Source organism: Hyperoodon ampullatus, assembly GCF_949752795.1.
Source record: "Hyperoodon ampullatus genome assembly, chromosome: 3".
NCBI lineage: Eukaryota > Metazoa > Chordata > Mammalia > Artiodactyla > Ziphiidae > Hyperoodon > Hyperoodon ampullatus.
In genome coordinates, this window is record NC_136916.1 from 75,299,419 (window position 1) to 75,316,093 (window position 16,675).

General features: G+C 48.8%; 1 protein-coding gene across 1 annotated transcript in view; it reads left to right on the forward strand.

Moving 5' to 3' along the window:
* Positions 1 to 15,150, forward strand: part of LOC307050159 (protein FAM169B-like) — a gene marked incomplete at both ends in the record, with an annotated part of 84,467 nt that extends 69,317 nt beyond the window's left edge. Inside the window, 5 exon segments of the mRNA XM_079699986.1 lie at positions 5,199 to 5,381; positions 9,099 to 9,230; positions 13,635 to 13,729; positions 14,971 to 15,120; positions 15,124 to 15,150. Coding sequence (XP_079556112.1) covers positions 5,199 to 5,381; positions 9,099 to 9,230; positions 13,635 to 13,729; positions 14,971 to 15,120; positions 15,124 to 15,150 — 587 coding nt within the window.
* Positions 15,151 to 16,675: the final 1,525 nt, after the last annotated feature.

A 16,675-nucleotide genomic window follows, 5' to 3' on the forward strand; every position in this document is an offset into this window, starting at 1 on the left:
CCAGCTTCATTTTAAAAAATACCTTATACATTAAAAAATTAGCAGATTTTACTTTTTAAAGCAGTTTTAGGTTTATAGAAAAATTGAGCAGAAAGTGCAGGGAGTTCTCATCCCCCTCCACACACACAGAGTTTCCTCTATTATTAACATATTGCATTAGTGTGGTACATTTATTATAATTCATAAACCAATATTGATACATGTATTAGTCGACTAGGGCTCCCGTAACAGAGCACCACACATTGGGTGGCTTAAACAACAGAAATTAATTTTCACACGGTTCTGGAGGCTGGAAGTCCAAGGTCAAGGTGTAGGCAAGTTTGGTTTCTTCCGAGGCCTATGTCTTGGCTTGTGATGGCCATCTTCTGGGTGTGTCCTCTCACGGTTTTCCTGTGTGTGTGTGCATTCTTCGTGTCCCTCTGTGTGTCCAAATTTCCTCTTCTTATAAGGACACCAACTGGATTGGATTAGAGCCCATCTAAAGACCTCATTTTGAGTTCATCACCTCTTAAAGGCCCTGTCTCCAAATACAGACATATTCTGATGTACTGGGGGTTTGGGGAGACACAATTCAATCCATAAGAATACATTATTATTAACTAAAGTCCATAGTTTACATTAGGGTTCATTCTTTGTGTTGTACATTCTGTGGGTTTCGACAAATGTATAAAGACATGTTCTATCATTGTACCATCATACAGAGTAGCTTCACTGCCCTAAAAATCCTGTGTTCCACCTATTCATCCCTTGCTCTCCCCTACCCCTCGGCAACCACTAATATTTTTACTGCCTTCGTAGTTTTGCCTTTTCCAGAAGATATAATTGTAATTGTATGCTATGTAGCCTTTGTGGATTGGCTTCTTTTACTTAGTAATATGCTGTAAGGTTTCTCTATATCTTTTTATGGCACGATAGCTCATTTCCTTTTAGCATTGACTAGTATTCCATTATCTGGATGTACCGTAATTTATTTATCCACTCTCCCATTGAAGCATATATTGGTTGCTTCCAAGTTTTGGTAATTATGAATATAGGCATTATAAACATTTGTGTGCTGGTTTTTGAGTACACATAAGTTTTCAACTCCTTCAGGTAAATATAAATGAGCACAATTGCTGGATCCTATGGTAAGAGTAGGTTTAGTTTTGTAAGAAACCACCAAGCTGGGACTTCCCTGGTGGCGCAGTGGTTAAGAATCCGCCTGCCAATTCAGGGGACACGAGTTCGATCCCTGGTCTGGGAAGATCCCACATGCTGCGGAGCAGCTGAACCCATGCGCCACAGCTACCGAGCCTGCTCTCTAGAGCCTGTGAGCCACAGCTTCTTAGCCTGTGTGCGACAACTGCTGAAGCCCGTGCGCCTAGAGCCCATGCTCCACAACAAGAGAAGCCACTGCAATGAGAAGCCCCGTGCACCACAACAAAGAGTAGCCCCCGCTCGCCACAACTAGAGAAAGCCTGCATGCAGCAACGAAGACTCAATGCAGCCAAAAATTAAAAAAAAAAAAATAGAAACCACCAAGCTGTCATCCAGAGTGGCTGTACCATTTTGCATTCCTACCAACAATAAAGGAGAGTGCCTTTTGCTCCACATCTTCAACAGCATTTTGGTGTTTTCAGTGTTCTGGATTTTGGCCATTCTAATAGGTGTATGGTAGTATCTCACTTTTAAATAATTTTTATTTCCCTGATGATATATGATGTGGTACATCTTCTCATATGTTACTTGCCATCTGTACAGCTTCTTTGGTGAGGTGTCTATTAAGGTCTTTGGCCCACTTTTTAATCAAGTTGTTTGTTTTTTTGTTGTTGAGTTTTATGAGCTCTTTGTATATTTTGGATAATAGTTCTTTATCAGATATGTCTTTTGAATATATTTTTCCCCCCAGTTTGTGGCTTCTCATTCTCTTGACCTTGTCCTTCACAGAGCAGAAAAATTTGATTTTAATGAAATTCAACTCTCAATTTTTTCTTTCATGGATCATGCCTTTGATGCTGTATGTACAAGTTTATTGCCAAACCCAAGGTCATCTAGATTTTCTCCTATGTTATCTTCTAGTTCTGTAGTTTTGCATTGTACATTTGTGTCTGTGATCCATTTTGAGCTACATTTTGTGAAGGGTTTAAGGTCTGTGTCTAGATTCATGGTTTGCATGTGGATGTCCAACTGTCCCAGCATCGCTTGTTGAAAAGACTGTCCTTCCTCTATTCACTTTGCTTTGCTCCTTTGTCAGAGATCAGTTGACTGTGTTTGTGTGAGTCTCATTCTGGGCTCTGTTCTGTTTCAGCTTCATTCATTAATTTGTTCATTTTTAATTAATTAGTTGTTTTTTGGCTTATGGATGTCCAATCATTCCACCACAGTTTGTTGAAAAGTCTGTCTTTTCCCCCACTGAGTTACCATGGCATTTTGTAGAAATTCAGAGTGTAAGAGTTTACTTCTGGACTCTCACTTCTGCTCCATTGATCTATATGCCCACCGTTGCACCATTATCACACTATCTGATTACCTTGATTTTATAGAAGCTTTGAAATTGGTTAATATGAAACCTCCAACTTTGTTCTTCTTCTTCTTTTTTTTTTTCTGTTTTGTTTATCCTCGAGACTTTGCATTTCACAGGAATTTTACTCTCAGCTTGTCAATTTCCACAAGAGAGCCTGCTGGGATTTTGACAGGACTGTTGTTAAACTTACAGGTCAGTTTGGGAAGAATTGGCAACTTAACAGTATTGAGTCATCCAATCCAGCAGTCCCCAACCTTTTTGGCACCAGGGACTGGTTTCGTGGAAGACAGTTTTTCCATGGACCGGGGGGTGGGGTATGGTTTTGGGATGATTCAAGTGCATTACATTTATTGTGCACTTTATTTCTATTATTATTACATTTTAATATATAATGAAATAATTATACAACTCACCATAGTGCAGAATCAGTGGGAGCCCTGAGCTTGTTTTCCTGCAACTAGATGGTCCCATCTGGGGGTGATGGGAGACAGTGACACCTGAAGTGTGTTGCTTATGTCCAGTCTATTCTGTAAGATGCAGCTTAATTGTCACTTGCCACTCACTGATAGGGTTTTGATATGAGTCTGCAAGCAATTGATTTATTATGGTCTCTGTGCAGTCAAACCTCTCTGCTAATGATAATCTGTATTTGCAGCCGCTCCCCAGTCCTAGCATCACTGCCTCAGCTCCACCTCAGATCATCAAGCATTAGATTCTCATAAGGAGTGCACAACCTAGATCCCTCGCATGCACAGTTCACAGGAGCATCGTGCTCCTATGAGAATCTAATTGCCGCCACTTATCTGACAGGAGGTGGAACTCTGGCGGTAATACGAGTGATGGGGAGCGGCTGTAAATACAGATGAAGCTTCGCTCACTCGCCCGCTGCTCACCTCCTGCTGTGTGGCCTGGTTCCTAACAGGCCACGGACTGGTACTTGTCTGTGGCTTGGAGGTTGGGGACCCTGATCCAATCCATGAACATGGAATTTCTCTTCATTTATTTAGATCTTCTTTAATTTCCCTCAACAATGTTTTGTGCTTTTCAGTATTTAAGGCTTATGCTTCTTTTGTTAAATATATTCCTGAGTATTTACTTTTTAATGCTGTTTTGAGTGGAATTGTATCTTTATTTAATTTTAAACATTCTTAGCTTTGAAGGACTTCACTGTTTGGGGACCATTGTTCTTGTTGTCTATAAAATTGGAAGTTATATAATTGCAACCCAGTTGGCGCTGTCATTTCAGGCACATTGAGGGTAAAGTCCAAATTCTTTACAATTACCATCTCAAGTGAATTGGGGTTGCTCGTTGGTCACAGATTATTTATTTATTCATTCATATTGGGCACAAAACCAACTATTTATTTAGCTCACCATTCTTTTGGTTGGCGATTTTGCTGAGGCTCAGCTGGGTGGTTTTCTGCCCTAGGCTGGGCTGGCCTATGTGTCTGTGGTCACCTGCCCACCTGTTTCTTAAGACCAGCTAGATGTTAGCTGGGACCACGAGGGTGCCTGGGCCATGTTTCTCTCCTGGTGGCAGGCTAGCCTGGGTTTGTTCTTGTGGTGAGTGATAGGGATCTGTGAAAGAATGGAGGGGCCCTGGACCCCGAGAGGCCTAGGCTCGGAACTGGTGTGCCCTTGCCAGCTTCATTCTGTTGCTCAAAGTGAGTCACCAGGCCAGCAAGATTGAAGGGGAGAGGAAATAGACCCCATATTTCGATGGGAGGACCTTCAAAATCACATGCAAAGGTGTGTGGATATAGGAAGGGGAATAATTGTGGCCGTTTTTCAAACAGTTCACTACAGTAGCATGTAGCTCTGCAATTCAGCCTGGCTAATTAGACTCAGAATCATTTTTTTGTTTGTTTGGGAAATTACTCACCTTTGAATCTTTGCAGGCACAAATACCACCTCTTCCAATGGGAGCTGACTATGCGACATATTTCTTTTGCTGGATTCCAGTGCATCTAGAGCACAGGCAACTGTGCAGCTGGGAAGTGAGGAAGGTGATATAGTTGGGTGTGTGTGGTATTTCTAGCTAGGGTGACAACAGAGGTGACTGACTGCAAGGGTAGGTTCCTGTTGCAGAAACAGCAACTTTGCTGGTGTTAGTGCTGGTTGCAGTAAAGTTAAATTCGGGGTAGAAAAGTGGGAGAGGTGCCAGCTGTAGCCTCTCTTGCTCTGCAATAGCAGGGTCATTGATGTTCTATGGGAAACAGGACTTAGTCTGTTTGGGTCAAGTGTACTTTGCCATAATTGGCCATGGTGAACTCTGAACAAGTCCATGCCGTGGAGATGTGTTGGCTGGGTCTCCCAGCCCACATCACGGAGAACTTTGACATTGCTCAGATGCTCCTCCTTGGCTTTGGGGGTCTCTGAACTGTGCACAGTGAGGGAGGGGTGTGAGGAGTCTGGGTGCGCGACGGCCTCGCTCTGCTCGGTCACCTGGGTTTGCATTTCATTTCAGGGCAATAGCCTAGTGGCCTTGCTCACAGTAATTGACAATGTGTGGGCTGCCCAGTAAGCTGGAGAGCTGGTGGTTTAGGGTGATCTGCTGTTTGGTCTTCAGTGGTTTAGTTTGTGAGGCTGCGCTGCTTCCGGATGGTACCAGTGACCAGGCAAGTGGGAGTCCCGCCGAGTCCTGGCAGGCTAGTCCAGCCCAGGGGACAGCACGTGTCTCTTGCTTTCCCCTCAGGCAGCCTGTGTGGTGATGGCACGGGTGTGTGCTACCTGCTGCCTGTCTTAGACACCGTGTTTGTCCAGAGGAGCCATCGCCGCCAGGACCTGGGCCTGGCCATGCTGAGGGACTTCTGCCAGACGTTCCGAGAGGACGAGGCCCTGGGCATCAGCTGGCCCATCTCCCCTGCCATGTACCAAGGTAATCACTGCATCGGGAGGAGCGCTTGGGTAACGGGGATGGGTAACTCATGGGGGTTCCAGATGACTCTGGGGTGGGAGGTCCCTCAGAGCCGCCGGCACCATGACACACCTGTGAGTTGTCTCTTTCCTCTGAGAAATCTCTTGTTGCTTCAGAACTGAGACTTTAAGCTTGATCACAAGGGGCGAACCTTTCCCAGTCCCTGAGAAAGAATTGGATTTAGAAATAATAACAATCAAATCAACACAGCGTCAGAGAGAAGCAGAATCCAGGGAACCCACTGTGCTGCTGGTTGTTGCTGGGCCTCAGAGGGCCTTTGCTCTTGCACGGGAAGATGGTAGTCATCACTTTGACTTTCCAACTCGGAGCCCCAGGGGGACCAGGAGCTGAGGAAAGGCAAGCTCCAAATGCACTGAGCCCTGGGCACCTGTGTAGCTCTTACTGCAGAAGATGGCTCCCCCCATCTGCTCTTGTCCTACCGAGTCCGTATATTAGTCAGGGTTCTCCAGAGAAACAGAACCGGTAGGAGATATACATATATATATATATATATATATATATATATAGAGAGAGAGAGAGAGAGAGAGAGAGAGAGAGAGAGAGGGAAAGAGAGAGAGAAGAGATTTATTATAGGAAATTGACTCAGGCAACGTGGAGATTGAGATATCCTAAGATTACAGTCAGCAAGCTGGAGGCTCAGTAGGACTGATGGTGTGGTTCCAGTCCAAATGCCAACAGGCTTGAGACCCAAGAAGAGCCAGTGTTTCAGTTCAAATCCAAAGATAGGAAAAGACCAATGTCCCAGCTCAGTCAGTCAGGCAGGAGGAATTCCTTTCACTTGTGGGAGGGTCAGACTTTCTGTTTTGTAGTCAGGCCCTCAACTGATTGGCTGAGGTCCACCCACAATGGGGAGGGCAATCTGCTTTACTCCGTCTAAGGATTCAAATGTGAATCCCGGGACTTCCCTGGTGGCACAGTGGTTAAGAATCCGCCTGCCAATGCAGGGGACATGGGTTCAACCCCTGGTCTGGGAAGATTCCACATGCTGCAGAGCAATTAAGCCCGTGTGCCACAACTACTGAGCCTACGCTCTATAGCCCATGAGCCACAACTACTAAGCCCACATGCCACAACTACTGAGCCCATGTGCCACAACTGCTGAAGCCTGCACGCCTAGAGCCCATGCTCTGCAACAAAGAGAAGCCACCACAATGAGAAGCCCGCACACCGCAACGAAGAGTAGCCCCCGCTCACCACAACTAGAGAAGGCCCTCACACAGCAACGAAGACCCAACGCAGCCATAAATAAATAAATAAATAATTAAAAATGTGAATCTCATCCAAAAACACACTCACAGACACATCCAGAATAATGTTTGACGAAATGTCTGGATACCCCTGGCCCACTCAAGTTGACACATAACATGAACTACCACAATCCTTCTCCAGGTTCTGGAAAAGAAATCTTAATATGTATTTGCCAGAAGAAATTCAGAAAGCCCTGATGTTAAATGTTTCACTCCAGATCAGCAAGGGTGGGAGATACTGTGGAGCATCTCCCAGGATCCACTGGTCCCTCATGAAGCACATCCAGCCCACACTGGGCCCTGCCTCACTTCTTGTCGTACAGATACTTTTGGACCCTTACTATTGAGTTTCCAGTGTCCTTGTGGTGTGAGAACAGCAGATAGGAGAGAAAAGCTGCGAAAGGCAAGGTAGCTTCTGTTGCTCGGAAGTCATAAGAAAACCAGGCAAAAACATATTTTCCTCAAGTGGGTTTGGTCATTTCTTTGTATTTTCAAACTCTCCATCTCTCACGAAACTCTGAAGATCCTGAATTTGTGCAAAGAATGCTGGAGGCTTGCTGCACTGGTTTGCTCACTTGGAGGTCTTGGAAAGTTCTGGAACTCCGGCACTGGTTCTCTGTCCCTCCCCTCATTCTCATTTCAGCTCTGAGACTTTGTTTGAGTGTGTTGGCCCCCAGGGCAGCCACCTAGGTCTCCCCTGGGGAGGAGCAGGCTCCAAAGGGCGGGGACCACCCCCAGGCCAGCACTGCAGAGACCCTCACAGGGGCCCGTATCTCCACCTGGTAGAGAAAGAAGATCTGAAGGTACTGATTCTGAATCACACTTGGGGTCTCAGTGGCCCAGCCAAGGGTGCTGGGGCCTTGAGCTTCTATGTCACCCTGATTGTGCCTGGGCTCATGGGTGAGCAGGCAGAGTGTGGACAGAGCAGGACAAAGCAGCAGCTGGAGGCTCAAGGCCGGGCCGGGTGTGGCTGCTCCACGCTTCACTGACCGCCTTTTATCCAGTACAGTCCTGCCCTTGGAATGGCCCGGAGGGCCTCCCGCCCAGGGCCCCACGCTTTAGCACCCTCTTGAAGCTGCACCTCTCTCCATGGGATGAGGAATCTGCGGGTCCAAGAGGATGTTCTCGCCTGGGTGCAGGCCACTTCTAAACCAGGTCAGGCTACCAGACCCCAGGGTTCCTGTCAGGGGCTGCCAAGGGCCCAAGTGGACTCCATCCTGGATCTGTGCCCCCAAGAGCAGAGGATGCCACCAATTTGCACATCCTTAGGCCCTGGGACAGCTGCTGGTGGAGCGTGGATGTGGTGTCCACATTTGTACGCACAGGCCCCTTGCCACGGGCTGGGAGCTGGGGTGGGAGGAGGAGGTGGGCTGCCAGCTGGGGGCCAGCTCTCTTGGCATCGCCACATTCAGGTGCAAAACTCCAAGGAGTCTAAGAATTCTAAATTTGAAACTGGCTTTTCCTGCTGTTAAGAAGTTATATTTGTCAAGACAGGAGAGCAGAACATTCTATCTAGCACTCGGCTAGCTTGGCTTACACCTTTTGAGTATTTAGCGTCATACTCTGTGGGTTTCCATCTGTGCTCTTGCCCTGGGCCTGATGGAGCCCCCAGCACCTGCAGGACCAGGAGCTGCTTCCCATTCGGCTGGATTCGGCGCCCTGCCATGTGGAAATGCTCACCCTGTGAACGTAGCATAAAAGTCTACAACCTTGAGGGGGTTCTGGCGTCAAGGCGTCTGTGGATGAGCTGAAAGGCTCCCTGGGAGAAGAGGGCTGTGGAGGCTCAGAAAGAGGAAGGACAGTGCCTGTGGAGAGGACCGGGTGGGGTGCCATTATGGGCTGAATTGGGTCCCCCCAAATTCTAACCCCCAAGGGGACTGTACGTGGAGATGGGGTCTATAAGGAGGCAACTGAGGTTAGATGAGGTCATAAGGGTGGGCCCTGACCCAATAGGACTGGTAAGAGGAGGTCCCAGTAAGAAGAGGAGACTAGGACACAGATGGGTACAGAAGGAAGACGGTGTGAAGACACAGTAAGAAGGTGCCATCTCCAAGCCAAGGAGAGAGGTCTCAGGAGACGGCAAGCCTGCCAGCACCTTGATCTCAGACTTCCAGCCTCCAGAGCTGCGAGACAATAAATGTCTGTTGTTTAAGGCCCTGGGTGTGTGGTGTTTTGTTGTGGCTGCCTGAGCAGGCTAAATGGGATGGCTGAAAGTGGGAGGCAGGTGAGGAGGATGGCGGGCGGGGGTGGGGTTGGCACGGGGCAGCAGCAGAGCAGAGAGCTGGGGGTGGGCCGGTCCAGGCTGCAGGAAGGACGGAAGGGGCCGTGCCTGGGGACGCAGACGAGGGCCGGCGTGTGTGCACCAGGGCTGCGTGGGCCTCCTTGACTCCTGTGTGCAACTTCCCCTCAGTCTGTAGGAAGTTCCTGGCGGTGCATCCAGAGGAGCGGGGGCGCCTGTGGGAGGCGGAGCCCCCAGGAGCCTGGGGCCAGCGAGTCAACATCTGGCTGAAGGTTCAGCTTCAACAGGCAAGGCGTCCAGATTGTGAGTCGGGGTGAAAGCATGCCCTTTGGTCTGGTTATTTCCAGTGTCGGTAACGGAAGCACAGATTCACTGGTGCGGATCGAGTCAGGCTGCGCAGACGTTCTGTTTGTTGCTGTTGCAGGAATAGAGGAAGGAGTGAAACCCGGGCGGTGGCATCCTGGCCTTCCTCCACCTCCCATCCTGAACGAACCACACCTTCCAGACCCTCTTGCTCAAATAGATCTCCCCCACTTTAGCCAAATCAGAGACTCCCTGGGACTAAGGGTTCCCCGTTTCCAGTCGGAAAGGATCATTGAAACATGCAACAGGATTAATTGCCCCTGTCTAGCAGACGGTCCCTGGAAAGCATTGTTTCCCGTAGGCAATGTGTGCATCTGGTAGAAATTCTAAGACACACGAGGGTTTGCTGGAAGAGTGAGCTCTGTCCCTTCTCCTCGGGGAGGGTTCACGTGGGTGTGAGGCAGCGCCCCCTGTTCTGTGTCTGCGAGGGCCTGCCTTGTCCTTCTTGTCCTGTTTGATGTGTTTGACGGCAGCGCAGGATAAGCCCGATGGGTGAGCTTTTGGATGTGTGGGCAGCCCTGTTACAGACACATAGGTCGTCTTCAGTGAGTCTGTGGCGGGTTTTTGATGGATGGCGTCTGTGCCCAGGTGGTGGGTCTGAGGGCCGGAGGGGCAAGCAGGGTGGCAGACACATATTGTCTTTAGGTCTCCAGGCTGCTTTCTGTCCGCATTCCTTCCACCTCTCCCAGGTACGGGAGGACGGCCCACTGAAGCCCGGCCTCAGCTGCAGCTGGAGGTGCGGCTGGGGGCAGGGCTGCAGGGGGGATGGGGGCGAGGGAGGGTCTCTTTAAATTCACCGGCCACGGTGAAAGCATGGCTGACTGAGCTCCCTTCAGGGTCGAGTGCCACTTCCGAGGCTGCAGGTAGCTCATTAGGGGATGGATGGGCAGGCTGAGGTGCCAGGCTTTCTCTTCCCATGGTGACTGATTCCCCTGAGGTGGCGACAGGGGAGACTGCCTGGGAGTTTATTGATGATGATGGTGATAGGTTTTGCTCCTCTGGTGCCTTTCAGCTAGGAGGCTTAATGGGTCTTTACAGATATTAATGGGGTGACCGGGCACCTGGGAAGGAGGCTGTGGCAGGGCTGTGACTGTGATCCTAATGAGGCAGTTAAGTGACTTGCCCTGTGGCGTAGAAAGTCGGAAATGATGGGAAGCCAGCCAGGGTCCCAGGCCCTTGGCCGACCAGCCGTGTGGGTTTGTCGCTGGGCTTCACAAAGGAGCCTGCAGCCCCCATGCCTCCTGGCCTTTGTGGCTTGGACGTTGCACTTCCTTGGCTGGAAATGGAAAAAAAATGGCTTGCCCATCAGAATGTGGAAATCATGTGGAAATTGCATGGGCTGGAGGGGGTTTGCAGGGGAGGACGTTTTTGCATAATTGGGGAGATGGCTTTCTCTGAGGAGAATTCCACTGGGGGTTATTTCAAGAGCTGAGAGAGTTGGTGTGGTCTGGTCAGAGGAAATGAGCTGGAATTCAGATGCCAGCCCTGTCACTTTAACTCACTCTGAGAAGCACCAACTCTCTCCTTAAAACGGCAAATGAGGGGACTTTCACAGAGAAGGTTCCAGAAGCATGCTTGAGTCCCTTGAAGGAAGAAGGGTCATCATTATAATTAGGGATATAATTAGATTACCGAAACTATAATTTTTTGAAAAATTCTAAGTTGTGGTCTTTTCACTCCCTGTGTAAATCATGGCTAGTTCCCAGTTTCACCCACACCTCCTGTCTCCCCCCAGGGCCAGCAGTCAGGATTTTAATGCACTTGTGAAGGTTTTCCGCCAGCCAGCTTCATTTTGTAACAATTTTGTCAGTCGGAGCTGACACTCAGGTTTTTTCCAGGCCAGCCGGGGAGTGGGGGCCACATATGCAATCACAGATTAGCCCAGATCCTCGGCAGTTTCTCTGTTTTTTGTCTGTTTCTCTCCTCACGGAAATCAGCAAATGTTAGCCCACTGGGTTTTCCCACCCATCACCAAACAATGCAGATTCTGGAATCTTCTCTTCCCTGGAAATGTCACGAGGCCACTTATTTTAGTTTTAATCAGTTATTCTTAGAGTTGCTTTCTTGAATTGTTCCGTGTTTCAAATTCTACCTTTTGTCCCTTTATTTCTGACTGTTATTTAGGAGGTTTCCTACAATTTCATGGGCCACAGAAATAGAACTATAAGCCAGAAGCCCGGTGGGGCCCGTTGCTTTTCACATTCTAACTAAGGTGTGGACATATTACAACATTCCACAACATTCCAGAGGGAAATTAACTTCTCCTTTCAAATTTTTTTTTTTTTTGCTGTACGCGGGCCTCTCACTGTTGTGGCCTCTCCCGTTGCGGAGCACAGGCTCCGGACGCGCAGGCTCAGCAGCCATGGCTCACAGGCCCAGCCGCTTTGTGTCATGTGGGATTCCCCCGGACCGGGGCACGAACCCGTGTCCCCTGCATCGGCAGGCGGACTCTCAACCACTGCGCCACCAGGGAAGCCCCTTTCAAATGTTTTAAAATCTGTTTTTGAAGCAGTGTCATCTGTGGACTGGGGATTTTAAAGTTTGCACGGTCCTGAGTGTTGATAACATCTGTGGCTTATAAAGGCCCTGAAAATATTTACAGGGTTATTCAGACCTTTTGAGAGAAGGAGTTTGTGGGAAACTTTTTTCTTCCTATACTCAGTTACATGTGAAGCCTTTGAAACTTGACCAGTAGGATCAGAATTCTGTCTGATGTGACTTCCCTATTAGCTTGCAATGCCTAAGTTTCTTTACTGTGGGGGATGAAATTGAATACGTCAACAGTTGATTTTTTTTTTTTTTAACGGAAAAAGTTGCTGGAGGCAGGAAGTAATTGCACACAGATTAAAAAATATTTTTTTTTCATTTTTAGGTTATATTTTTGCTTTCTTTCCAGGTGAAGTTTTAATAGATTCAACTGTCATCCACAGGGAAAATACTTTTCTTCTGTTTGTATTTAATTTTTAAAGCTAGAGGGAATGTACATAAAGAGATGTGAAATATTTGAGCTGAGGAAGTGGGGTCATTTTTCTAAAAGCCTGATGCTGAGCAGACTGCAGCTCTAACTTGTTTCAGCTTGTTCTGGGGCGTCGGGTATTACACAGAGCAGTAGCAAGAGCAAGCATATGGGGGTGAGCCAGGCTGGGAAGGGCAGAGAACAGAACCACCACGCTGGATGGGCTTTTTGGTCTAATGCTGCTCTTTGAAAGGTTGTGTGGCTCCCTCTAGTGGCCACTGTTATCTGCTGCAGCATCGGATGGTAACTCGTAGGCATCTGCCTTTGACCTACCTGTGTGGCTGCTTCTCAGATTCTCATGCTTGTGAGTCCAAATTATCATTAATTTAAAAAAAGTATTGCATCTTCATTGCTTAGGAATAAAGTACAAGGGAAAGTTTGATAGCTATTAACATACTTCCATCCATAACACATAAAACCAAAGTTTCACACATCAGGAAAGGAAGCAAATTGATAATGGATTATCTACTTCATTGTCTCATTCATTCATTCACTCACTCATTCAGTTGATTACTGTTAACGGTGCATTTCTCAGCACTGGGAAGTGTCCAGGTGATCCGGATACAGTAGTCAATGAGGCTGGCTGAGAAGTGTCTGAGCTCATTTATGAGCTTATGGTTTTTGTGAAGGAAAGTACATGGGCAGCTACCACGGTATTATATAAAACCTTACATATCAGAGAAGGCTAAAGAGGGCTGGTATTTTTAGATGCTTATGATTCAATTTCGCCAAACCAAATTTTGCTCATTTATAGAGTCTGGAAATAAACTTTAAACATTTACTTACATAGGTAACAAGTAATATTCTTTATTCGAAAAATGTGTTTCATTTGTATTTTCAGCTCAAATGGAAAACTGAATCCCTCACCACACCTCCACATATGGAATTTGGGGTGTGGGGAGGTGCACAGTAGGATAAGAAATTCACCCCCTTCCAGTTGGTACTGATTTGGTAGGAGCGGGGAGAGAGGCTGAATTAACATGTGTGATTATGGTCTCTCTTGTGAGTAAGAATTCCAGTGAGCAAAGAGGAGGGCCAAGGAACAGAATGGGAAATCTGACTGCATTTAATGCCTGAATAGTTGGGAGAATAGATCAAAATTCCAGCTGAGAAATGCTTGAATAGAGCCACTCTCCCAATACCTGGAAGGTTTTCCTGTCCTTGGAGGGCATGTAGCAGGTGTCAGGGTGAAGGTCAAAAGGATAGAACTGGGTCATGGGGTTCCATGCTTTTGGAAGTGTCCCCATTGTATCATTAGTCTTTTGACTGTCCAGTCCCTTGGGAGTCACCCCATTTGCTCACCCTACTCTCTTGCTTGGGGACGGCAGCTCACCCAGGAAATTCCAAGGAGGAAGTGACTGCTGTTGGGTGCACTTCTCAGGACAGTGGACCCGGAATATCCCATAATGGAGAAGACAACAAGGTACAGTGACAAATGTGTGTCATTCTAGGACTAGTCATTGTGTCATGCTCATGCAGTTTCCTAAACACCTCTGCTCTGGTCTCCTCTGGGGCAGTAGGCCCTTGATTTATGCTCGGAATCTCCGAGCTGCAGTGGGAGGAGAGGCCATTGCAATTAGACTTTTCATGGTCCTCTTCTCTAAGCTAGACAAGCTCTGACGAAGCCAAAACTAAACAGAGAACACATGGGAATGAGCTGTAATTTTGCATCGTTAAGGAAATACTGAAAAATCTGAATCTCAGATTCTGTGACGGACCAGTATCTTTCAAGCAGAACTAATGTGTGGACAAATTTATCTTTTTTTCCTTCCCCGCCCCTCAAGCCCAGATGCCAGAAAATGGAATAGGGCATTAGGTTATGAGATGGTTCAGAGCAATGGTAGATAGAACCGTGGGTAAGGATGGTTCCTGAATATTCCTTGCTGGCCTGTTGTTGTTCAGTAGTTTATAAGATTTTGGAGTGATATGATTCCACGAGTATTTTCCTGAGGCCAAGCCAGACACTTGTCCACACAAGGTGATTGTGCTGACATCCATTTGCTGGCATGGAAGGGCCTTTGCTCTGGAATCCCTAAAGAATCGATAATGACATTAAACTCCAAAACTTACAAATGCATTTTGTGGGGAATGCTGCTTATCTTGGAAAACAGATGGTTCTAGGATAGAAGACTCAACATCAAAGGCATAAAACATCTCAGAAAGTGCTGGATTATCTTAGAAAAGCTGACTAGTGTCTGACATCAGTTCTAGCCATCTGGCAGAGGAGGGCCTTCCTGTTCCTTGGGTCACAGTGGAAAGATGGGCTGTCAGGCTACTGAACCGAGTGTGTGCTTTGCCTCTGTGCTAATCTCGGACTCTCCTTTTAAATGTTGAAGGCTGTTAGAGGAAGCAGGAGGTGTCCAGTGTGACCTGACACCTGCGGGCGTGTCTGGGGAAGTCTGCGCTTCCCCACTTTTATAGTAGTGCCTCCTTGCCTTGTTCTCTCTTGGATCTCCCCAGACCAGGACTTCATGTCCCACCACTAAATATATGTTCCCATAAGTAAATCTGTGCTCAGAGCATCTTATGTACAGAACACGGTGTCCCTGCGGCCGGCCTGGTGTGTGAACCTTGGCTCGCTTGCTCTGACTCTGAGCTTGCGGTGCGGGGCGCAGCCAGGCCAGCGTTAATTGGGATGCTCTGTTGATCCTTTTCTGGTTTCAGGAGAGGGTCAGTGGAGAAGAACTGGAGAAGAATGATCGAGATTGTGCAGTGACAGAAGCAGCTGGATGGCTTGGGAGAGAATGCTGGGCTGAGCGGGAGGGGAAGGAAGCCAAGAGGATGGCGGTGGATGCTGGGCTGCCCCCAGGGTCGTGACGGAAGCACATGCGTCCCAGCTCCTAACCCCTAACTCGCAGAGGCTGAGCTGAGTCCACTGAGAGGCTTGCCTAGGCTCCAGGGGACGTGGGTTTGAGAGCTACCTGCCATTCCATGCTCCTGTCGCTGGGAGCTGGCCTCCGTCCTTGCTGTGCTGTCATTTGAGGAGCAAATGACCACACAGACCTTCCTACCTCAGGCTTGATGTGTGGGCTCAGGTGATGGGAAGCCTGAGAAGCCCCTCATTTAATCCGAAGGTGCTGTACAGGGGCACGTAATCATTTTCCCACGCTCAGATTTCAGAAGCCCATTCGTTAAACCTAACATGGTTTCTCTTGCTCAGGGTGAATTTGTAAAGACTGCACTGGAACCACATGACTACGCCTCTTTCTTCAGCACAAGAAAGCTCAGGGCTGCCCCCTCCACACTGCAGAAATCCCTCTGGCGTTTGCCCACGACAGCTCTACTGTAACTGCGAGACCCCAGACACCAGAGGGGTTTCCAAGGAGACACGTTTCTTTCTGGAGAAGCTTCAGCCACGTCGGAAGCTCCCTGAGGTCAGGGCCAGGCTGCCTGGTGCATACCCAGGCCTCTGGCTCATGTGTGGCTGGTGCAGGAGGTGCTCAGAGTGGGCTCCAGGCGGGTGCCAGGATCGTAGCAGCACCTACTTCCCAAGGGAACTGCCGGAGGGGACTTCGGGCTGATGGCCCTTCTATATAGTATTGGTGCCTTCAGCAGACAGGCTTGTGCTAATAAAGGTGACTGTAAAGGTGACAGCCTGGCCCGCACGTGACAGCAGCCCCCCTTTCTACACACCTACACAGCCCTGCTCCGGCACGTGCCCAGCCGCCGTCAGGGTTCCTGCCCCCCAGACCTCAGTGAGGACGGGCGAGGCTGGCCGTGGCCAGTGCTGCTGCCTGTTCACAGGGTAAGGCACAGTCCAGGCAGCTTCACGAGGTCTCAGAGCCTGTCTCCTGAGATCGGGATGGGCTTTCTCCGCAGTCAGCTTGGGCTCTCGCAGGGTCAGTAGGATTCTTTCCAGGGAAGGCTGGCCAGGTCGTCTTGGGGCGGGCAACCCAAGTGCCGCCTTGACTTCTGGGGAATGCAAACCTGATTGTATCACCAAGGACACCCCACCCCCTCTGTGGCTTGACACTGTCTTTGCAGCACCCAGGGCCTGTCACAGAGGGCCCCGCTGACGCCGCACCCACCTCTGGGCTCGCCCGCCCTGTCTTCTGTTTCCTGGCTGCCTGGGCCTCCCCATTCTCAGACACACCAGGGTCTCACTTAGGGTCTGCTGGGGGTCTGTGCCTTCCCCTCCCTCCCCACTCCCTCCTGCACGCGTGCACACACACACACACACACACACACACACACACGTCAGTCAGGCTCATTCCTGCTTACACATCTGGTTTCAGCTCAGGTGTCCCCTCCTTACCACGTGGCCTCTAAGCACTGGTCACTTGCTGGGCCTCCCTGAGCCTCCACCAGGGTCAGCCTGGGGTGGCTGAGTGTCAGCTTCGACCTGGCCCTTGATAACTGGTGGGGGGTG